The 24,619-nt window shown below is 35.7% G+C and overlaps 1 protein-coding gene across 3 annotated transcripts in view; it reads left to right on the top strand.

The window, feature by feature from the left end:
• PPP4R3A (protein phosphatase 4 regulatory subunit 3A) overlaps positions 1–24,619 on the top strand; it is a 46,234-nt gene that overhangs the window by 17,386 nt on the left and 4,229 nt on the right. For 2 of the 3 annotated variants that reach the window (XM_074824951.1, XM_074824952.1), the window contains 10 exons: positions 1,736–1,834; positions 4,306–4,923; positions 14,090–14,167; positions 14,267–14,383; positions 14,882–14,998; positions 16,335–16,466; positions 16,558–16,660; positions 17,944–18,102; positions 19,345–19,514; positions 21,942–22,084. In XM_074824951.1, the coding sequence (XP_074681052.1) occupies positions 1,736–1,834; positions 4,306–4,923; positions 14,090–14,167; positions 14,267–14,383; positions 14,882–14,998; positions 16,335–16,466; positions 16,558–16,660; positions 17,944–18,102; positions 19,345–19,514; positions 21,942–22,084 (1,736 nt within the window). Of the gene's footprint in view, positions 1–976; positions 1,024–1,735; positions 1,835–4,305; positions 4,924–14,089; positions 14,168–14,266; positions 14,384–14,881; positions 14,999–16,334; positions 16,467–16,557; positions 16,661–17,943; positions 18,103–19,344; positions 19,515–21,941; positions 22,085–24,619 lie in introns of those variants that run through there. The other variant, XM_074824953.1, reaches the window with a different exon arrangement.

Genomic DNA, 24,619 nt, shown 5'->3' with positions numbered 1-24,619 from the left:
TACTGTTTTTAAAAGATGGTTAAAAAAAAAAAAATCTTTTTCTTTTGGACCTTCCCTTTCTGAATTTTTGTAAACTGTTACTTTTCTTACTCTATAAGAGTCAGCAGTACTAGGTGCTGTCAATCTGTTATTACCAGAGTATTTGCACCATGACTTGTCTGGTAGAGAATAAACCATTAATTGTGATTTTCTTCTTCCTTTTGTATTTTGGAGGTGGTCTTCCTAAATCCCTTTCTTCTGTGTACCACCTCTTCCTCAACCCTTTGGAAAAGGAAAAGGTAAACTATTTGCCATTTGCAAGGTAAAGCCGGTAGTGCCTCTGAAGCAGTATAGCTGCTCTGGTAATGGCAAATTGATTATATTGTATTGCTTGACTGAATCCTAACGGAGCTAGCTGATCGTGCTATTTAGACTATAGTTTAGTTTAAGGAGTTTTCTAGTAAGTGCATATGGAGATCTAAATGTACAATTCCTCTTTATCCTCAGTGTTCATTTTAATATTTAAAATAAATTAAGCCTAATTAATAAACTGTCTTAAACTTTATAACTGTCTGGCAACTTAGAGTGCTTTTGCAAATATTTCAAATTAATTCCTTTAGGAATAATCACTATAAGCAAAATCTATCCTTAATGAAGCAAAAATATTTTATGGTTCTTATTGAAATAGAAGTAGAAGAATTCTTCTGTCTCTTGTCCTGGTGACTAAATGCATGTTTTGGCACTTAGCTGGAATAATGCAGTTTCATGGGGCTGTATATATTTAATGTGCCTATATTTCAGCTAGCTGTTACAGGAAGACAAAATACTTTAAAAATAAAACTTGATTCAATATGTAAATAATGCAGATTATATTTTCTTCTCTTGTGTTTTATTTATTCTAACAGTTATTTAGCAGACTGTAAACTACTGCATCAAACACCTTCTCAGTGTGACATACTGCTGTTTTGCAGCATCAGCTTCCACTTCCATATATTGTTTTTCCATGCAATATGAGGGCTCTGATTAAACTCTTGAACTATTCTAGTAAGTAGATGAGAGCTTAAGTGTCTGGGTAGTAAACATAGCTAAACACGGTTTCAGCTAACATCTAGAAATCTGGGGCAAAACATACTTTCAGAATTAAAGTTTGGGATGAGTAAAAATGGTGTGTGTGGTTCAGTGTAACAGGTATGCATACTCTTGGGCAGTTAACTCTGCGTATTCAAGTTTGTTCTTGTTTAAAGTTTGTAGGCATCTTGGGGCTGCTTTTTAAGCAACTGTTCTGTGCATTAGCACAGTGTCTTCTGGGGCCTGTAAAAAATGAAAAAAAGATTGTAACTTTGATCCTACAAAAGATGTTGTTTTATGTAGTCCAATTGAAACAGATTTTTGAAAAAACAACCACAAAACCGGTTACTTCTGTTACCATATTTTATCAGAGGATGCATTGAAGTGCGTATTCTAGATCAAACTTTCTGAGACTTACAATATTATGATCATGTGAATTAAGAACGAAAACTTTCAGTATCTTTCTGGAACTTCCTTATTATGATTTATGGAGAAATGTTTTTAATCCTAAGAATCTCAGAATGTATAAAAATCTTACAAAGAATGATGATTACATTTGTATTGTAATACTGTCCTGTCATAATTAGGTGTCAAGCTGGTTTTGTTTTAAAATTTTACTCTTTAAACACTGTTCAGGTTTGTAAAATCTGAAATACCTTGCCTGAAAATACTCTTCCTCTCTTTAAAGGATACCTTGATTGTGTGGTCTGAAGCTGAAAATTATGATTTGGCACTTAGCTTTCAAGAAAAAGCAGGATGTGATGAAATATGGGAAAAAATATGTCAGGTAAGTTTGATAAATGTAAGATTGAGACAACCTAAATCATCTTAATGTTTGTGTTCAAAATTTTTAGGCTGTTCTAAGAGGTGAATCTGAACAGAGTACATAGAAAGTAAAAACTACCATCTTAGCAACCTCCCCCAAATGTTGCATTTTTGAGTTTGAAAACTTTTTCCTTCCTCCAGAAATTTGATATTAACTTAAACTATGTTTGGGGTATTTTTTTAGAGCATTTTCAGGTCTTTTTGCTTAACATAACTTTTTAGATCTATTATCACCCAAGGAAGTTTAGCTCAGAATGAGTGCTTAAAAAGTTTTGTAACAATTAATTTCATAATTAACTTTTTCCAGGTCAACCAGAAGGGGAAAGGTTACCTGTCCAAAGTTTTATTGTAGAGAGAAGAATGTGTGTGAGCTCTTAGTGAATTTTATAATGTATTTCTCATGGATTTAACTAGAGTTTATTCACATTTCTCTTTCTCCATTTCTCATTCTTCTCTTATCTCATTCTTCTGTTTCAGGTGAGGGGATTATTGAGTTTCTCAACAGAGCTTTTTTCTATGTAAATATGACAGTATGCTTCTATAGGGTCATGGTATGAAAGATTGATCTGATAGTTGAAGTAGGAGATAGCTCTATCCCTGTATTACCACCTCAAAGCTATAATTCTTACAGTTTAAAGAAATCAAACAATTTATATGTAGAATCTACATATTTGAATATGTGTTAATTAACTCATTATGTTTTACCACGACCAGATGACTATAAAGTTACTGAATCAGTGTTGTTTCTGCATAACATTTGGTCAGGTATTAACTATTGACCAACACTCAAAAGAGTTTAGTCAATATATTCACTGATGATAGTTCAATGTGTCAGTTCTTGTTTAGTTTTTTCTTCCATTCCAACCATTACAGCTTTTCTTAATTTCTGTGCTATGTTAGGTGGGATTTATCTAAATTTGCCTAATTCTCTATGCGCACTCTCTTTCTCTTCTTAACAAACATCTAGCTTTCCACTCTCTTTGGAGCTTGTTCTCACTGATTTCAGAAATAAAGCAAAAGAAATCTGGTTTCATAATTGCATGTGTGTAGATCATTCCTTTTTTTAGGAATGAGTCTTTTCAACAGTTTACCACTTATGTAAATAAATACAGAAACTTATGTAAATAAGTACAGAAACATTTCCAGGAACCTTAGCAGTCAAAGGACCAAAAGTTGGGGACAGAAACAGAATGGGGGAAAAGGGAAATTGTGTTCTTGGGAAACACCCAGATAAGAAGTCCAGCTTCCTCAGCCTCATGTAAAGATCTAATATTTTTGTAAGAAACCAGTGTCTTTACATCCTGTTTTGAGGCCATGCTATTGTATTTGTGTGTAGTGTACTTTAAAGATCTTAAGCTTCCTCAGTCATTAAAGCTTCTTCTAAAAGGAAAACTTTGAGACCACTTACACTGGAACTGCTTGCTGATATATAAGCAGAACAGTATGTGGGTTTCAACAGCATTCTGGATTTTAATCTAAGTATAAGCTTGTTGTTACCCATGAAAAATTATTTCTCCCAAATTTTTTTTGCTGATTTTCAAGATTAAAAAGAACAGTACCTTCTACCATTCTACATAGCAGTGCTTTTCTGAATTTGACACATCAGACTCCAGATACTACAATTAAGATGTCATTAAAGCTGAAACACTCTGGTGCCCAAGCATGTCTTTATTCTTTTTCACTAATGCGCAGTTTCCATGTCGTATCTCTGGAAGTATCTTTGCAGGTCCTGTGCCTTATTTTTCTGACAGCTCCAGATTTCCACTGCTCTTTTGTTACTGTTTGTTTGGGGTTTTGTCTTCTTAAGAGGGGATTCTGTGCCTCTGTTGAGTATTTAGAAAGTGCATGGTAACAGATTTTGACTTGCAGCTCTCCAGAACTGAAAACAACAATTAAATTAACGAGACTGGCCTCTCTCCTCTGTTTGAGGTAGCAGAAGCTTTGAAAAGCATCAAGAGCAGCTAAATAGCCTATAGAGAAATGTTTAAAGCTATCACTGCAATCATGTAATACTGGTTTGCATTTGAAAATCTGTCTGCAGATAGTAAAGACTGGAAACAAATAGCTTAGTTCAGTAGTCTATTAAAAAGTTGTTGTCCCTATTAGTAATTATGAATTTTCTTTTTTGTTTGAAGTACTTGGAAAATATAGCTTTTTGCTTTATTCTTCTTCCTTTTTGTAGAAAATAAATCAAGTTAAGTCTAATGTAGGAATAATTTTGTAAAGACTTCTGTTTGAAGAAATCTTTTCGTTATCTCTTATTTGCCAAACCAGCTGTACTCGTGTCTTAACATTTGCACTTCTATTTTGGCCATACAAAGAAAGGGTGTGTGACATTAGAAATGGTATTTTTAAAAAAGCTTCAAGTAGCAGTAAAGCTTCAAGTAGCAGTAAACATTAAGCTCTACTTTTTTAACACATCTTATTTTGTAGGTTCAAGGCAAAGACCCTTCTGTCGATATTACTCAGGACCTTGTCGATGAATCTGAGGAAGAGCGTTTTGATGATATGTCATCACCAGGTCTAGAATTGCCGTCTTGTGAATTAAGTCGACTAGAAGAAATTGCAGAACTTGTGGCATCTTCACTGCCTTCACCATTACGCCGTGAAAAACTCGCACTAGCGCTGGAAAATGAGGGCTATATTAAGAAGCTCTTAGAAATTTTTCATGTGTGTGAAGACTTGGAGAACATTGAAGGACTACACCACTTATATGAAATTATCAAGGGAATTTTCCTTTTGAACAGAACTGCACTTTTTGAAGTCATGTTTTCCGAGGAATGTATAATGGACGTAATTGGATGCCTAGAATATGATCCATCTTTATCACAGTCACGGAAACACAGGGAATTTCTGACTAAAACAGCAAAATTTAAAGAGGTGATTCCTATATCTGATCCAGAGCTGAAGCAAAAAATACATCAGACATACAGAGTACAGTATATTCAAGATATGGTCCTACCCACTCCCTCAGTTTTTGAGGAAAACATGCTATCAACACTTCATTCTTTCATCTTTTTTAATAAAGTGGAAATAGTTGGTATGTTACAGGTAAGTTTCAGAATTTCAGTCTCTTTATTTGCACTTGAGCAGAGAAAGTTGGATAATTTTTCTTGGAAAGATTGAAGTGCTTCGGTGGAACCTTCACTTCTGTCATTCTGAAAGCTGTTTTGAAGTATGACATAAAAGGCATGGATTTCAGTACTGAGCTGTTAAATATATGTTCTTAAATTTCACATTTTGGACTGGATTCTCTGTAACTGATTTAAATGGAGCAAGCACATGTAGAATCCTGAATGAGGTTGGTTGGAATTAATAGTACTGTTTGCATTTTGAAGGGTTGATTTTGTTAGGGATTTTTTTCTGTATTTGGGACTTTATAGGTGCTACAATTAAGGATAATTCTTGCCATGTTACCATGATCAGAAAAAAGAAAAAAAAAATCAGATTGCTTCACCTAAATTTCGCAAATATAATCTCATGCCAGGATATAACTGTTTCTAATTTTGAAGTAAATTAAATTAGTTGTTTGGAAAGTACAGGTTCAGAACATAACATTGCCTTAGGTGCTTGAATGTTTTCTTAGTTTGTCTTAAGTCCCTAAATAATACTGCTTGGAATTACCAGATTTTCATGATGTATGTCTTACTGCAAATGTAAAGAGATTATATGATGCTTTGGATATTTTACCCAGATGTCTTAAGTACTCTGCACCAACCCATGAACTTCCTGAACTGTGTAGAAGCAGGTGGCACATCTCTGTAACGGGAGATTCCTAAAGCTTTCAACTAACTCAGCCAAGTGTTACACCATATGTATTTTGGTTTGTAGAAGTTAATTGTCATTACCTGAATTCTCCTAACATTTAATAAGTGAATAGCCACTGTCTTTGTAGGGGCTGTCTGAGGAGAAATGGACAAAGTGCTAGATGCTGCTGGTTACCTTAATCATATTTATTGTCAGTTGAATCTCAGAATGCACCCTGTTTAATTTCATGGAAAATACAGCAAAGGATAGTGAAAATTCCTTTTGCAAGCTCATACAGCAAATCATTGTGAAAACTAGGCCTCCAGACATTTCATCCAGCACGCTCAGTTGATTAGAGTACGGATATTGTTTAATCCACTCTCTCAGAACTTTAATCTGTCGTGTCAAGCAGCCAGATGCGCAAGATGTCACCCGGGCTTAGCAGCTGACGCGTGTGCCTTGTGGACAGGCCATCACTTACTTATTGGAGCAGCCACTGGAGGCCTAGTGGAATGCCTGGGACATCTTCAGTAGTACTAGACCCCAGCTTATGCTTAACTGAACCAAACTCTTCATGTCTGTATGTGTGTCCTTGATAAAGAGTCGGAAATATGTATCTGAAACAGTCAAAAGGCCTTAATAATTTTGGAGTGGCCAGTTTGAGAAAGTTTATAGGCCTGACTTTGAGAGAGTGCTGAAAAAGATTCAGTTAAGGGATCTCAACTTGAATATCCAGTCTGAATAGTGTCTCTAAAATATCTTGACCTCTTTCCAAGGGTTGCTAAAAGCAGAGTCCTGAGGATGATACATTTTGGCTTGAGGAGGGAGGGGAAGAATAATTATTCAGGAGTCTTGGTGTCAGCAGCTGATTCTGAGAGGGATCTTGAACTTTGAAAAGGAAACTGGGCAAGGAAAAAGGGGACCTGATCCTGCAAAATCATTAAGGGTTTGTTTGCCAGAAATCCCAGGGTAACTTGGTTGAGGACTAGTGGCTGATTAAGTTTGCTTTCTTCTGTCTCTTACCACCTGTGTTATGTTCAGCTTGGGTTAGAATATTGAGGTTCAGTGTGGTTATGAAACTTGTTAATTGCAGTTTACAGTTGAAATAGAGGCTCAGATCTGATTTTGATTTGTTGTGTGACCACAGGTTTCTGAACCTTCACTTCTGTTGCTGTTGTGTATGGTTGAGAATAATGCTCCCTGTGCAGTGGAGCCAGAAGAATTAGCATTGCATTACTTTACAAGTTAGATAACTATTTCAAATTTTTAAGGTGCTTTCTACAGCTTTGAGGAGCCAAGAGTGGTAGCACACAAGGAAGAAAATATGTCCTGTGCTATATTGCATTTCCTAGTCCTTTCACAGTACAGCTCTATAGCATTGAGGGGGAACTCACTGAGTTTATAAATAAGAATCAGTTGGAAATTATTTGACACTGTTCTTGGTTTTGAGGAAATTAAAGAGGCTATCACAAAATAAATGCCCATTGCATTTCGAAGAGATTAAAAGGCTTGATTGATTTTTTCCAAGTTCTCACAGTGTAGCTCTAAACCAGGTTTAAACCTGCTTACCTGGCATTTATTTATTCATGCATATTCAGAGCAGTATGTCAGGCTGTACTTTTCTGTAATCTCTGCCCCCTAAAGTTTCCTTCTCCCCTTTCCTTTCTCCACCCCCTCTTCCCACAGTCCATGTATAAAATGTATGACACTGTTTCTTCTCATTTCTTTAAGCAGAATAAATAATGGTCTGAAAACAAAATTAAAAGACTGTTTTTGTTGATTTCACTTCTATATTTCGTAAGGTCTTTCTTTCATTAGTGTATGGTTTAACGTGAATTTCTGTAGCTGGTTGTATCACAATACTTTGGTGGGGGTGGGGGTGTTATTTCATGAAAGATTTAAAGTTGTCTGTAATTGGAGTTCCTGGCATTCATTATTTTAGATCCTGCGAGATCCTGGTGTTCGCTAACCTCACGTGTGTACTTAAGAAGCTGTTTCTTTTATAAGTCATTATTAATTGAAGAGTTTCTGGGATGCTTCATGTAGTTTATTGGGACCCATGGATGAGTCTCAAGTTCTTAGTTAGTTGATGCATAATACAGGTGGTTAATACTTCTGCTGCTAATTCTTCTGAGGCTGTCTCTCCTGGGCCAATGTGGCAACAGAGCTGTCTTTTTAGGAAATTTTACTTGTTGGATTGAAAGTAAACTCCCTGAGCAGCTAATATCCTGTGACATACTGCAACTATTGCGTGTACAACTGAGTTGTTTTATATTCTGTTCTTTTCTCTCTCACTGGCTGTGAATGAAAGGAGAAGACAAACTGTTACCTTCACCATGAAAAAAAGATGAGCTCTAAAGAGCCCTTTTCATGTCAGGCTGTGTTTTAACTAAAGTGGCACTTTGCAATACCCTCATCTCAAATTAGTTACAGAAAAGTGACTAGAAGTTTGTACAAGACTCTGTGCAGATTGTGCCTTATGCTTTTTGATAGGCCGGGTGACTTTATTCAGAATTACCACTGTGTCTTTTTTAAGGTATTTGGTGTCAAGGTAGGACATTTAAGGTCGTTAAAGGTCATTGACATTTAAGGTCAGTTTTGCAATTATAACTAGTGAATTCTGTAAATAAGAATATGCTGATTCTTAAGAATTCTGGCTTTATTAGGAGAGATTTTTGATGTCTTTAAAAAAAATATATATATAAATTCTGTAGTCATGGAAGATACCCGCTTCCGTGATTTTGCTTTCTTTGTTAGTTAAATAACTTTTTTCCGTTTCGTGGTAAAACCAAAAATAGAGAATGGGTTACGTTTGGCAACTAGGGTTATGAACTGTATTCTTCCCTCCTGCTTCACTAAGGTTAGCTTTCCCATAATCTTTATAAAAATGCTTACACTGATGAGCTTTTCTGAGAAATGGAGGTTAGTTTATTTGTGATGTAGTTGTCTAAGATCGGTCATTTTAAGTAACTATGTCAAGATCTCACTAAACTAAATACTGTTGGTCATGATGGATAGTAAACCCATAATACCAGTATTTCCAGTCTACAGAATTAAGTGCTGTGGAAACCTACTCAGTTACAGGTTTTATGATTTGCTGCACCTAAGATATGAAAGAGGTATATAACATTTTTTTCCAATTTCAGCCCCTCCTAATATGCTCTTACTGCTTGGGGTCCAGCCTGTTCTAGTCTTGAGATGTCATAGCCACCAAGAAACCTTGCTGAAACATGGAGTTCACCAAGTTTTGAGAGTGGGGGTGGGACAGGTAAGTGGTGTTTCTTACTTTATATGACGCTCTTTTGCAATTTAAAAAATACATAGTAATGTTCACACTGGAGGCCACCAGTTCTTTCCCTTTGCATTATTAACTAGTTCTTAAAAAACAAAAACTTGCAAAACTGCGCCATAGAGTGAGCAAACACTGTTTCCTTCAGTTCTCTCCCCCCTTTCTCATTGCCAGCAAGATCCTGCAGTGTTTTTATCTTCCAGAATACAGAATATTGTTAGGATTACATTTGAGTATGTGCATTTAGACTTCAGTCTTCTATTTTCAGGAAAGTGGAGAGTGGAAGGGGAAGATTGGACATATGTTAAAGTAATTTATGTGCCTAGTAGAGCAGTGATCACATGGTATTGCTGTACTGGTAAATCAGCTTTTTTAAATACAGAAATCATGTTACTGATAGTCCCTATCTCCCCTTTTCAATACCTAAAAAATAGCAGGCATTTACGTACATCTGTATATTTTACTGGATTTATATATAACAATATGTTGGCTTTAATTTTGAAAGAGGTTTTACAGATAGTTACTTATTCTTAACAGAACCCCATGGGTGTAAATGTAATCATCAGTAGCTGTTTGAGGAAGAATTGTGTCAGTGCATGTTGATAGTTTTTCCCAAATGTATTAGGATTGGAATGGCTCCTGCTGTTTTGCAGTAGTTGTCTCAGGAATAACTCTGGAGATTTACTTTCAGCAAAACTTACTTTGCAATAAAGGATGCCACTTGTTGGGGGAAATGACTTGGTAAAAGAAGTTAGCGAGTGGTGCATGCTAATGATTTCTGAGATTAACTTCTTTGTAGAAAACTTTTTTCAATGTGTACGGAAACTCCAACAGTGAATCCCACTGCCGGTTCAGCGTGTTGTCTCAGGTGGAAATAGCTTATTGATAGCGAATGAAGGCATGTGTGGAAAGGCAGTCTGAGATAAAGGAGATTGAAACATTTTGAACTATGAAGTCTTCTGATGTGGTAGCAGGAAGGAATGTATGTTTGAGTCTGTAATTCTGTTTGCTGGTAACATTTTATGAAACTTTCACTTTCTGGGCTGAAATATTATTTCTGCCTAAAATGAATATGGAGGTGGAAAATGGGATGGGAAGTATACTCTTTTTTTCTAGCTTAGGTGTCATTGAGTTTCTTGTTTTTGAGAAAGGGATATTTTTTGTCATTTATCTGTAATAACAGACGCAAAGTATCTGATAACTGAAAGTTAATTGTATTTAAAAGAGGTCTGCTTCTGAAGAATGCTTTTTAAACTGCCTTTTGAGAGGAGGAGGCCTGGCATAATTCTATCTTCATGAAGATGGGTTGAAAGGTATTAAATCCTAGGAGCATCTACTTAGATCTTCCAAAAGCAAAAATGCATATATTTAGTGTTTGGTATTTGCATAGTTTAAGTATTGCACATTTAATAATTTCTGTGCATGGGAAAAATAGCTACATTCTACAATTACCCTGTAAGCTATTGTTTGCAGTTTTCTTCAAAAACAGTTGTGACCTTTCTAAGATAACATCCAAATGGGTTTTGATCCTTTTCTGCGTGAAGAGGCCAGATCCCGCAAAGAATTATGCGTTTGCACTGTGTTCACTTCACAGACGTATTTTGGGGTTTTTTGCAAGTTGGAAAAAAAACCAGAAAACATTTAAACTTGTGTAATTCTAGCATTCAGTGTTGGTGCTTTGTGACTTCTAAAATAAGTGAACTCTGCTCTGAGATTGTACATTTCTGTAGATTCTGGTAGTGTTGTTCAGGAATGCATCTTCAGATATGCTGCCCTTGTCAGTAGTTTTACAGCTTGAGAGAGAGAATCTTGTATTTAGAATGTTCATTGCAATCACAATTTTTCTATGAATGTGAGAGGGTTGGGGGTTTTTCCCATCAATAACAACCTGTCTACCTTTCATTAAGCATCTGGAATCAGATAGCACCTAAACACATTTCAGGGATAACATATAACTGTGAAGTTAGTAATAGGTTGTTTTTATTTTCTTGAAATAACTGTCATTTACTGCATATTATCCATGTAAGGGTAGGATGTTTCGAATCACTCAGTTCCATCTTAATTTGATTTTAAGTAGATCGCTTTTGTTCTGAGGCCTAGAGATTTCAGATAATCCTATTAAAAACTGCAATGTATTTAATGGGGTTTGGGAGAAGAAATGGTGTGGGAAATGCTTTGATATTATATTTAATACCGAATTGTAAAATACTGTATTGTAGTATATACGTGGAAGGTTTAAAAATGTTTACAAACAGAACTTCTGCAAATTATTCCTGAAACATTAAGTGTCAGCACTGAAGTCTTCATCACTTCCCAATGTTAGGAAGCGCCCCCTCTGCAAGTCCCAAGTGCTTGCAAGCCCAGTAACAGGGTGAGTGGGTTGGCGTCAGCTGTGGGTGGCCACATCTTGAACCAGGCAGGGGTGTGGCAGGATCTGGTGGGAAAGCTGAGCTGGGGTCCTGCCCATGCGTTCCTGCCCAGCGAGGCCCTGCCTGCCATGCTCTGCCGTGCAGTGCTGGAGGGGCAGCTTTCCCGGCCACCTCTGTCTCTGGGGCTCTGCAGTGGGTCATAAATGAGACCCACGTAACACCAGCAGTGCAGGGTCTCCTCCTCTCCTTCCACATTTTGACTTAAAAAAGAAAAAAATTGATACTTTGGGTAATATTGAGTACCTTTTTTATGCAGGAGCATGGTAATCATGGCTCTTGACATATTTAAATACTGAAATTTCCATTAATTTTTCACAGTGGTCATTCAGAGATATTTCTGTGGTATTGACTTGCACTTACTGTCAGGTATTATGAAGGAGGTGAAAAGTTCATTTCACACTGAGAATGGAAGTAAGAGTTACACTTTCCAGTTGAGGATAAGCGTGCATCTTCTCAATAGTTTTGATAGATGAGATTAGTTTTACATCTTGATCAAAATAGCAAAAAGAGAAATGAAAGCAAACTACTTAGCCTTTTGTTAAATGCACTGCTAATCATGGAGAATAACTTGCATGTTCTTCAGAAGAACTGGCGTTTATGTTTTATTTTTTGGTTTTGTGCTGATTTTTTTTATTTCAGTAAACATCAGTCTCTCTACTGTGGATTAGTTATGTTATCTGTAATGTCTAATGACTTAAATGTTAGAACATATAACCATATAACAGCTGGATAGCAGGTAGTCAAACATCCTTGTATTCTTTCATCACAGCTTAAGTTATGTTTCTTGAAATCAAAGACCTTAATAGTTGTTTGAATTACTCGAGTGTGTCCAGAAAAGGGCAACGAAGCTGGTGAAGGGTCTGGAGCACATGTCGTACGAGGAGCGGCTGAGGGAACTGGGGGTGTTTAGTCTGGAGAAGAGGAGGCTGAGGGGAGACCTCATCGCCCTCTACAGCTACCTGAAAGGAGGTTGCAGAGAGCTGGGGATGAGTCTCTTTAACCAAGTAATAAGTGATAGGACAAGAGGTAATGGCCTCAAGTTGTGCCAGGGAAGGTTTAGACTAGATATTAGGAAATATTTCTTCACAGAACGGGTAGTCAGGCGTTGGAATGGGCTGCCCAGGGCAGTGGTGGAGTCCCCATCCCTGGAGGTGTTTAAGAGGCGGGTTGACATAGCGCTGAGGGATATGGTGTAGTTGGGAACTGTCAGTGCTAGGTTAGTGGTTGGACTAGATGATCTTCAAGGTCCTTTCCAACCTAGACGATTCTGTGAATGCTTGAGTGTTGAAATCTGAAAGTCAAACTTCACGTTTCCAGTGCTTGATCCTCCAGAGTGAGTTTCAGTAAACTTCAAATGAGGCCTCTCCTATCTCTTTTTTGATTTTGAAGCAGTATGGAAATAGGACCTGAAATTGTGTCCAGAAATAATTCTTTTTCATTATCACTAGATCAGGTTAGAAGCACAGCATCAAACAAAAGGAAATGTGGCATATCCTAAATATAGGGTTTACCGGTGAAATGCCGGTAGAGTTCATGCCAACCTGTTTTGGATTTATCTATGTTGTGCGGTGTCATGTGTAGAGATTCTGGATTGGGTTTTGACAGTGTTATAGCTGCATTAGCATGGGGTGCTGTTGGAACTGAGGTACTCATTTTCTCAGAAAGGCTGCAAGGTGAGCCTGGATGAGGTACCTAGATAATTTGCAGTGTAAGAAAGTTTATGTGGATATATGGAAATACTTTTATGGTTCTGCTTTATTCTGTGTAAACACAAGGAAGGCAACTTGAGTGTCTAGCACTGCTATTTTGGGATGGGGGGATATTGCATGTGTTACAGACTTCCCTAGAAACAATGCTGTCAACTTTTTGAAAAAATCTATTCGTATCTGATGTACAAGTATCTTTTTCAAGCAGGTGCTGTCTTATTACTGTATAATATTGGGGAAAGGATGGGGGAAGGTTTATTTCTGGTTTAATAATCTTCTAGTTGTTACAACTGTATAGGTTATGGGAAGCTAAATATTGCTGCTTCTTTCAGTCTAAACGTATGTTTGTAATGTGTTGGCTGCTGTTTGTAGTTTTGCTAAGGTACAGCAGCATGAAAAATATCTGAATGGTTTTGATTGCTGCCAGCCAGCATGCCCAATAAATGTGGTACATAACAGGAACAGTTATTTTGATTTGGTTTCTAGAATTGACCCTTTTCACTATGTTGGAGGGAAAGAATCTCACCTCATTCTTGCTGTTAGGCAGCTCTCCCTTAGTTGCATCCTTGCTTTAGTTCTGCTGCAAAGACCTCATAGCATTCCAAAGATATATGTTTGTGTAGGGCTGAGTGGGAGATTGTTTATAAATACATGTAAACAGTTGAAGCAAGGGTATTGTAGTGTGGTTTAGGGGGACAGGCATGTGACAAGGGGGAAGGAAGTTAAAGAACTCATAGATGAAATGATGAGAATGACAGTAGAAGATAGAAAAAGGACAGCCAAAAGGCAACATAAGATACATCATAACTGAGAATGAAGTGTTGGGGGGGGTGGAGTGGTGTTGAACATGATAAAAGCTCAAAAACAATATTCATGTTAATTTGTTTGAAAATTGGATTAGAACATTGATACTGGTATGATTAACTACAGTACACAAGCGTATGTTCTCTTAATTACAGGAAGCATGGTTTAGAAGAACTTTATATTATACTTGGATGCCTTTTCATATTGTTAAATAAACAAATGGTATTGTTTTGCCATTGTAGGAAGATGAAAAATTTCTGACAGACTTGTTTGCACAACTAACAGATGAAGCCACAGATGAGGAGAAAAGACAGGAATTGGTAAGAAATCTAAAATATACAGGAATTGGGGACAGTTACTACAAAGTGATATGTGCATTTTTTTTAATTACTAACTAGTATATTATTCCTGTTTTTCAGGTAAATTTTCTGAAAGAGTTCTGTGCGTTCTCTCAAACACTGCAACCTCAGAACAGAGATGCATTTTTCAAAACCTTGTCAAATATGGGCATACTGCCAGCACTAGAAGTCATATTGGTAAGTCAGTTCAATTTTATTTGTGATAACAATTTTGTCTATCTCCAGAGAGCTTTTTATAAAAAGTAAGTATGCCAAACTCCAGTCACATGGTTTTCTGAAGTGTTTGCTTTGTTTGTCTTGTCTTAGCTTGAGATTCAGAACATTTAAAATATTTTTGTAAAACTTTAAAAGCAGTTACAATATGACATTGGTAAGTGCCCTGGCTTTCTCATATTTATGTTTTCTCATTCGCTTTCCTATCTTTACATGCATCTTGGTGTACAATTAAGTAAGAAAACAGGGAAATAGACGAAAGGGCAGGGAAACTATAAAATTTATTTTGCCCGACACTTGTCAAATGTACAAAGAAGAGGTTAGAGTCAATTCATTTTTAGAATACAGTTTTAGTAATAGTTAGGTATGACTTTTAAGTAGGAAGTAAAAGCTATATGCTTTATTTTTCATTCCATTTAAGCCTTGTAAGGAAACCTAAATGATTTTATTTGATTTTTCCAGGGTATGGATGATGCACAAGTACGAAGTGCAGCCACTGATATATTCTCATATTTGGTTGAATACAACCCATCCATGGTACGGGAGTTTGTCATGCAGGAAGCACAGCAGAATGATGATGTAAGTAGAGGGTCCCCAGAAATGTCTGTATTGTTTTCTGAAATTACTGGTTTATATTTACAACTCTATTAATGACATGAGCCTTAGTTATGAAGTATGGAATACAGTCATGATGGTTACAGGATACTGAACTACCATGTTTCTAAAAGTTCTGTTAGTCAGGCGAGATGGATTGTTTGCCTGTTTACATATTCTTGTTCTGTTGTGTGTAAAGTAAAACAGGTTACCATAAAACACCATTTTGGTTAACATCAGCTGTCATACAAGCAAAACAAAATGTTTTTGAATGATGGCCTCCTTAAAATGTGAAATAAAAATTTCATTCTTGACCTTAACATGTACATACATTTTTAATTTACTTGTAAGAAACCTGTGTTCAGTTTACTGTCACACATGTTGAAAGTGGAATTACAGTCCTAAGTGTTTAAGAACACTTTTTGACAGTTTTACATTTCCCAGAGATCCTCTGTAGCTGACTAATACAAAATGCTAGCACACAATTAGCGGTAAGAAAGGTATTTCAAAGTGGTATTCAGTGGAGAAAAAACATTGTGCTGGCTTTTCCATAGAGGAGATAGTTAATGTTTTTTCTTGTGTCAGCTAAAAACGTGCTGGAGAACAGGAAGCTGCTGGTGCTGCTGCTTCTGTATGGGAAGAAAGGGGCAGCTGGGACAGGGAATATTGCTGGTGGTTCCAGCCATTTGATGTGATGACTGTCATCTTTTATGGGGGACAGTGGTAACCACCTTTCATGTAGGGATTCTGAAATGTAAATATTATTTTCTACTTTTATGTGTTATTTTTGTTTTCTGCAAATACATGTTGGGGTTATTTTTAGGTGAAAATAATCTCATCAAGTTCAACAGCATTGTAAAATTTACTGTTGTATGTTTCTGGAAATAAAACTCGGTATGTGTTCTAAAGGGGGATACAAATTAGAACTTCTGGTCTCTGAAAATCCTTCCAGAAATCAGTTGAGTTTTGAGACCGTTAAGTATCTGCTTCTGTGTTTTTTATCTTTTGGTGTTTCAGTTCAGACTAAATTCTAAATTAGAGTGTTAATTTCAGAACCATTTTCAGTTGCTTTGAAAGATTTTTCTTCACTGCTTGCCTTCTTACTGTTGAACCACTGACCAGAATATGTCACTGGAATGTAAAGTTAATTTGTTTCTGTTAAGCTTGGGGTTTTTTGTTAGGTAGTTCTTTATTTTTTATAAAATCTTGATAGAGTGTCATTTTTAACCAGGCGATAACCCTTTTAGAAGGTAATTTCAGATTTGGGGCAAGGGAGTACCATTAGAATTGATTTTTGCCTTTTTTTTTTCCCCCCCGTTAGGATATATTACTCATTAACCTCATTATAGAACACATGATTTGTGACACAGATCCAGAACTTGGAGGGGCAGTACTTCTCATGGGTTTGCTTCGTACTTTGGTTGATCCAGAAAATATGCTTGCCACTGCCAATGTAAGTAAATACCTTCAAATGAAATTATATTTGGTTTTTTAGAATATTTGGCGATGTGTTACATACATTATTACTTTTTTTTATTCTTTAGAAAACAGAAAAGACAGAGTTCTTGGGTTTCTTCTACAAACACTGTATGCATGTTCTGACAGCCCCTTTATTGGCCAATACTACAGAGGACAAGCCTAGCAAAGGTAATACCACTCTGGGTTTTGGGCACATCAAGGCTGTTAAATGGCAATGTTTAAAATAGAATAACTGTCAGAGAACGTTTTCTGTCTTAAAGAGGATCTGAGACTATGATACATAGTTCAGAATAAAATGTTGATTAATGATTTAGCCATTTGAATAACTTATAAAATTCAGCAAAGAAACCTGATTTAAGAAGTGAACAGCATTTGCTGCAGATCTTCCTCCAACAAAAATTAAAATATTTGTATGATTTTCAGTAACTCATGGGGCCGTTCAGTGACGTAGACTTGTAAACATGCGTAAATATTTTTTAAGGTCAGGGATACTAGAGAGGATGCAAAATTGCTCCCGAGAAGGTGTGTATCACGATACTGTGCTGAATTCGAGGATATTGGTTTTACATCAGTCTAAAAAAGCAGAGATCAGTGATGAAGTTACTGTTCTTGATGGCTACTAGCAGCAGTACTGTTTGTTTATCAATAGTATAACACATCCAAAATGGATGTAAAAGGAGATACATAAATGATACATAAATGTTCTCTAAACTGTTTAATTTATGGTATAGATTTCCAAGGGATTAGTTAAATTAATCTGTTTTATCTCAGCTGACTCCCAGATAGATTGAAAGCAAGATGTTTAATATTTAAAATACTTGTGTTCTTTAATGGTCAACAATCTGGCAATATTTTTAAAAAGGTAGCACTGCCTTTTAAAAAAAAAGATTAAATCTAATCTGTATTTAATTTATTGTCTACTTAAAAGCAGGATTTATGTTTTGTATATGCTGATATGATTATGTCCTAGAAGTATTAAAAGAGCCCGAGATATTTCTTGCATAGTACTTCAGTTAAAAGGCATATTAGATCACATTTTTGATACAAACTTAGTCAAGGAACTGTGTGTATAGGACAATACTTTATGATCTAGACATGCGGACATCATGATGAGATTTGGTTAAATAGGCCTGACCGCTTGTGTTAATGTTAAGTTCTGTACTCTCTGAACCTTCAAACACTGATTTAAGACAGACAAAATGTAATTGTTTCTGTAGTTTAAGAGGGTTTCCTGCCTTATCTGTATAAATAGAAAATACTCAGTCCTTGACAAGCTTGTTCAATTTCTATTTTAAAGACTAAACATACCCTGCAGCATATTCCCTAAACTATCTGTGGGAATATACAAGAACTTGGAAATGTTGACCAGACTGCGGTTGGATATTTGCAGTTAGCTTCTGAAGGCAGTATCCTAAATATGTTTAATTATTTTGGTTTTGTTTTTATTACAGATGATTTTCAGACAGCCCAACTCTTGGCATTAATACTGGAATTGCTGACTTTCTGTGTAGAACATCATACTTATCACATAAAGAACTACATCATTAACAAAGATATCCTGCGAAGGGTACTCGTTCTCATGGCTTCAAAGCACGCTTTCTTGGCATTGTGTAAGTTTGAAAGCTAAAGAATAAACTACTATTCTGTGAATGTGAAGTGTTATGTATCTTCATTCTGCTGGAAGAAAACTATTCACAAATCAAGACAATTTGTGACTGAATACAGAAATTCTACTATTACCCTCTGTGTTTCTCATACCAATTTATAGATATGTCAGCTAGTATTAGTAAATAATTGTGCATTTATAGATGTCTTTTTTTCTAAAAAGGTTTTTTCTTAATGTAGAGGTGAATTGAAAAGATGGTGTCTCAATATTGAATATCATAAGAGAATCATTGTAAGTTTTGATATTTTTTAGTAGAAATTATCAGAAGTATTTAATTAGACATACAGTTATCTGACTGCATTAAACCGCACAGAAGCTCAGTGTGCTGCTCTTCAAACTCCAGTAGTTTCTTGACCATGCTCAGCACAGTAATAACAGTGTGACTTAATTCTGGAGGCAAGTAAAAGATTTTTTTCTATGATTCCATTGTGCACACAGAGTAAAACAAAGCCTAAAGCTGACTGAGCAGTACCATACAATAAGAAGTACCTTTCAAATTTGTAACTGAATCACCAGAGTTTGGTTTTAGAACCCTTGAATAATCTTTTTTTCATGTACCTCTAGCTGCTAACCAAAATGTGCTGCCTTACAACAAGATGATACTCTACTTTCTGTTTATGCATGGACATTCACGTCCTTGTGTATGCTTTGGAGTTTCAGAGCTTTAAACTGGATATAAATTAAGTCTTTGCTTTACTACGTGAAGAAAATGTCATATACCAATTTAAAAATAAAATACTTTTCATCCTGATCAATTAGGACTTAATTAAATGTAATCAAACTTACACTTGAATAAAAGGAATGATAAGCAAATTTCCCAGTTCTTCTACTGAGAAAATATTTTACCTTTATCACAAGTAATTTTAAAAATCGGAAATACACCTTTATGTTAATAGTAATATGGTTAAATACTAGTATATTATTTTGTCAGCGAACAGAGGTGGTTTCACATGTACAATTATGATGGAGGATTTATTTATGATAAAATAGATAAGTAATCTTCAGCAGTTTAGTCAAAACTGTTGAGAAGCAGAGAATAGCTGAATGTATTACCTGGTTCTAATAATGTAATGCTGTATAAGGACTGAGGTTGCAAATTGCCCTAACTAATGCTGAGTAATTTCTGGAGTTTTTTCATTTCACATTTAAGAATTTAAAAATTCTTTTGACAACACTTCTGTTTCAGGTGCCCTTCGTTTCAAGAGAAAGATAATTGGGCTAAAGGATGAGTTCTACAACCGTTACATAATGAAAAGTTTTTTGTTTGAACCTGTGGTCAAAGCATTTCTAAATAATGGTTCCCGTTATAATCTGATGAACTCGGCCATAATAGAGATGTTTGAATTTATCAGAGTGGTGAGTGCTATTATATGCTGAACATAATTACTGTATTGTTTAATCTTGTAGTTCAAGACGACTTCTCTTTTTGCTTGTACCCTAAATTACGTTTTCATAAAGGGACCATATGATACTGTATTTAAATGAATTTTCTTTTATATCACTGTTACATATTTGTACATGTTCTTTCTTAAGTTCAAACAGTACCGTGACTTGAAAATTAAATTCACTCGATAGTGTATTCACAGTGCCCAGATTTGCAAAGGCAGCACTAATCAAGTTTCACCATGCAGATTGGATGGGCCTGTTAGGACAGGAATGTAATTTGAAACTGCTGCTACAAAATCATCAAATTTACCTGTGCTCTGTAGTGTCAGTTCAACAGACTATGGAAACATACAGAAGAAATACCAGTCTTCTTTTTTATTATATTAATTGAGTGTTACAAAGTTCCTTCCATGGGGAGTTGGTTAAAATATTCACACCAATTTGGCTGTCTGTACAGTACAGTTTCTTCACTGTTGTTTGCATCCAGATTCTGACAAGATGCTGTACAGACTGTAAATGTGGTAAGCTAGGGTGCAGACAGTCACAAAGGAGTAAGTGGGTGAGGAAAAAAATGAGGCTTTGTCACCTCTTGAAATCTTCTGTGCTGACCTCTTTCCTCTGACTTAGGACTTAAGGTAATTCAAGACTGAGATGTCCTGATAGTCCTGGAAAAGTTGATTTAAAAATGGTTTTGAAGCTATGAAAAAAGTTAGTCCATATAGGTGGCCCTGACTTCTGTGCTGTGGTCTTTCAGTACTCTGTGAGATCGGGTGCTGATTCTACAATTCATGCTATGGAGAAATAAATAATCTTTTATTTTTCTTATCTTTCTTTTCACATAAATACCCAGGTTACATTTCCAGAATACTTCTTGGTATCTGTCAACTATTTTTGTCATTTTTTTTAATCCAGGTTTGTTTTCAAAGAGAGCAAATAAAAAAAAAAAAAGTGTGCTTTTGTTGTTACTGATGGATTCATAAGAGGTGACCTTTGAGCATGTAACCAAAAAAAAGGAAAATAATCAGTGTATTAAGATTTATGTTGCTTTGCATCTCCTTAGTAGATGGTGGTTTAGGTGTTTATTCTGCAGTGTATTCCAGGGGCTGTGCAGTGCTAAGAAAGCCAAACAATGCACAGGAGCAATTTTCCTGCTGCACTATACAGACCTGTGCTACTCTCAGCTGTCTAGGGTGGCTTTGGGGCAGCCACAACGCTAACTGAAATAGCAGAACAGTTGGGAGGCTTTTGTGAAGGACCTTGACCAGCACTGTATGCCCTCAAGGGTAAAACTTGATGTTAGTTTCTGATGAAAAATACCTTCCTTGTTCTCATCCTAAACAATAATTATTCTTACATAAGTTTATTTGCACTGAGGAAAGAAATAATATGAATGCTAAGTCTGTATCTCATAAAGATATTTTTAAATTTACTGATTACAACAGGTATTAGTTAATCTATCAATATAAAAATATTTATAAGTTAGAGTGGGAAAGACCTTTTAGAATTGGTTTTGATATAATTTTCTATCAGGGTTTTAGGTTCTGTTCATTGTATTTTGAAGGAGATACTGCTAGAAAATTGCTGCTGTTATGCCTGTTTCACCAATCAAATATTTGAAGCTCTAGATTTTTAACTACACTTGCATGCATAATACTAATTTTTGCATAAACTAATTAATATGATGCTTTGTCATGGTTTAAACCAGCCAGCAGCCAAACATCATGCAGCCTCTTGCTCACCCTCCCCCACCACAGGGGATGGGGCAGAGAATTGGAGGAATAAGGGTAAGGAGACTTGTAGGTTGAGATAAAAAAATTTAATAATTGAAATAAAGTTAATAATGATAATAGTAATAATAGAAAATACAAACGAGTAACGCACAATGTGATTGCTCACCACCTGCTGACTGATACCCAGCCCATTCCCAGCTAGTGATCCCAGAGACAACCTGAAACCACAACCTGGAAGCAAGAGAGAGCTTCCCAGCCAACCCTCCTCTATATACTGAGCATGACGCTGTATGATATGGAATATTCCATTGGCCAGTTTGGGTCTGTTGCTCTGGCTATGCTCCCTCCTGGCTTCTTGTCCACCTGTGCATGGGCAGGACATGAGGAGTTAAAAAATCCTTGACTTCTTAGCAATAACTGAAACCATCAGTGCATTATCAATGTGTTTTTTGTATCAAATCCCATACTGAATACAAAACACAGCACTATTCTAGCTACTAAGAGTAAGAAGAGGGGGAAAAAAACCTAGCTCTATCCCAGCTGAAACCAGGATATGCTTCATATGGAATGTTTAAAAATAATCTCTCATTTCAGTTACTTTTTATATTGTATTAAATAAATTAATTTCCATGAAAGTAAGTTACTTTATGTTCGTTCATTCCTATAGGAAGATATAAAATCGTTAACAGCTCATGTAATTGAAAATTACTGGAAAGCACTGGAAGATGTAGATTATGTGCAGACGTTCAAAGGACTGAAACTACGATTTGAGCAGCAAAGGGAAAGACAAGATAATCCAAAACTTGACAGGTAAAATGCACTAGATGCTCTTATTAGTATATTAGTGCTTTAATTCTGGTTTGAGAATTAATATTGGTAGGTTGTTCTGTGATAGTGGGAAATGTAAATAATTTAGACTCCTGCTTGCATCTCAGGCATTGTTGAATTTACTTGATATAAAAGTGTGATTTCCAGATCTCTTGCTTCAAACTATTGATCAGCTTCCAGCTAACATTAGTTGCTGAACCTCCAGTGATAATGCTAAGTTGTCATATCCTAAAGTTATGTACACTATTGTAATGAGGCTGGAAGCCTATCAAGTATCTGAAGTTCATTAGCTTAAATAACAAGATTTCTACTGTTTGATTTGAAAGATTGTTCAGTTGTGAATTGTCATTCTGTGGATTTTTCCTTCGGAAATTCACATGTCAGATTTCCTTTTAGTTAGTTGTGGGAGTAGATATTTAGATATGCTCTACCAAAATGTCCGAGAAATAGAATATATGAAGAAATTTTCAGAGGATGCTTTTTTGTCACTGTTAGATTTGCTGATGGAGTAAAAGAAAATCTGATGTAACACTTGAATCATTCCTTCTGTTTGCCAGAGCAAAGGTCCCTTCCTTAGTACACAGTTACTCAAGGTTAAAATGTTAGGGTGTATAAAAATAGGAGGTTTAGGACTTTTTACTCCATTTATTTTTGGTAAATGATATTACTTTTATGTGTAGTTTCATTAAACAAAATGCACTGCTTGTTTAAACAGATGTGTTACTCTTGAGACTTGTTAGCAAGACTTGGTCTGTTGTCTTTGAATTAGTTTGAAAACACATTAAAAATTAATCCTGATTAGTCATACTAGGATATCTTGAAATTTCAGACTTTTATTTTATTTCCTACCACAAGATTTTCTAACCAATATTTAAATTTGAGACTTGTATGATTAAATTGAGAGTATAATCGTCAATTTGTTTTAAAATGTTGAAGCACTTTCAAGAGTATGTGTGGGATCTGAAGTTTTCAGTACTGATGTTTTACAGGCGAGATATTATTTTGGCTTGTGTCAACTAACTTTATCACTTAAACAGCTGTGAAATTCAAGCCTACAATTCTTATATTAATGCCCATGTTGGAAAGAACAGCCAGTCACTTCCTTTAGTAATTTCCATCCAGTATAGGAAGTAAAACATTAGTCTTTTCGTGGCTTAAGTTGAGCTAAGTGACTGTGTAGTTGTGCTGCAAGAGTTTATCCAACAGAAAATTACAGGTTCAAGAGGTTTGTAGCTCAACCAGCCCAGTTTTTACCTTCTTCCTACATCTTATATAGTGTCTGCACAAGCCCTGTCACAGTCCTTAATAAAATGCAAAAATAACAGGAGTCTGTTTACACAGTTTAGCAGAAAATAGTTCAGTAAGGAAGGAGGCCAAAATTTTTTTTTGACATGGACCACAAAAGCATTCAGAAGAGTGCCATTTAAGTAATAGTTTTGCACTATTGTTGATCAACAATATAGTTGTCACCTGTATGTTGTTGAACTTGAATTCAAATGCAGTAAAATGATGCAGTATGTATAGATCCAGATGATAGTGTTGGCAAGCAAATTATTCAGAATTATTTTTAAGAGTATATTTAGCATTCTTATTAAATACCTTGTAATTTCTTATTTTTTTCCTTCAGTCAGTAATGCAAGATCTTTTCTCTAAACAGAATAAGTCTAGATTGTATTACAATATTAATAATATTTTTATTCCAATAACAGAGACTTTATGAAAAACATTAAATTTCAGACTTATATTTTGAACTACAGAAAGTTTGTCAAGGGTTTCACACTTTTGTTGGAAATTGACCATTAGAATCAACATTTAGCAATGAAGAGAGTGTTTTCAACCTCTCTTCCACTTCCTCTCCCTGTTCTTCAGAGAGCATGCACACCACTGCCCCTCTCCTCCAAGGCCATAATACTGCTTCTGTGAGAAAAAAGAAAAGGAAGGTGGAGCTGAGATATACTCTAATAATAGATCAAATAGGGAGGGGAAAGTAGCACTTTGTATCCAAGGCTCTGAAGAATGGAAAAAGCTGATAGTGACCAAAACCTGAGGCAGAGGGATGTGGCAGGAAGAGATAGCTGTCTTATTAATGTATCTATTTTTAACTGGAGTCATATTTAAGTTAGATTTTGGGTTGTTTTGGGGTCTTTTTATCTTAACACATTGGACCCCAAATATTGACAAGTTACAAAGTATTTTCAGAAGAAGAGTCTGCAGTTTCTAAAGTCTTTGTTTTACAACTTTTTATTTACCAGTGCAAACTGTTAAACCAAGCCTGAATGCATTTAGTGTGACCTTCATTAAAATTACTTTTAATAGTGCTGTTTGTAAGCTGTACAATTTTGGACAGATAGAGTAGTCTGAATGTGCTATTAGCAGAGTTGTACTTTATTTGATTCTTTATAAAGAAAAGGTTTTAATGGTATTTGCATTGAAAATACAAAGATTCACATTACAGAGTGATTTGCTGGTATTTTTATTGCTCCATAGTATTTGTATCTGTAAGCTGTCACTGTAAAT

Source organism: Strix aluco, chromosome 4 (assembly GCF_031877795.1).
Source record: "Strix aluco isolate bStrAlu1 chromosome 4, bStrAlu1.hap1, whole genome shotgun sequence".
Taxonomy (NCBI): Eukaryota; Metazoa; Chordata; class Aves; order Strigiformes; family Strigidae; genus Strix; species Strix aluco.
This window is presented reverse-complemented; position numbering and strand designations above follow the sequence as displayed.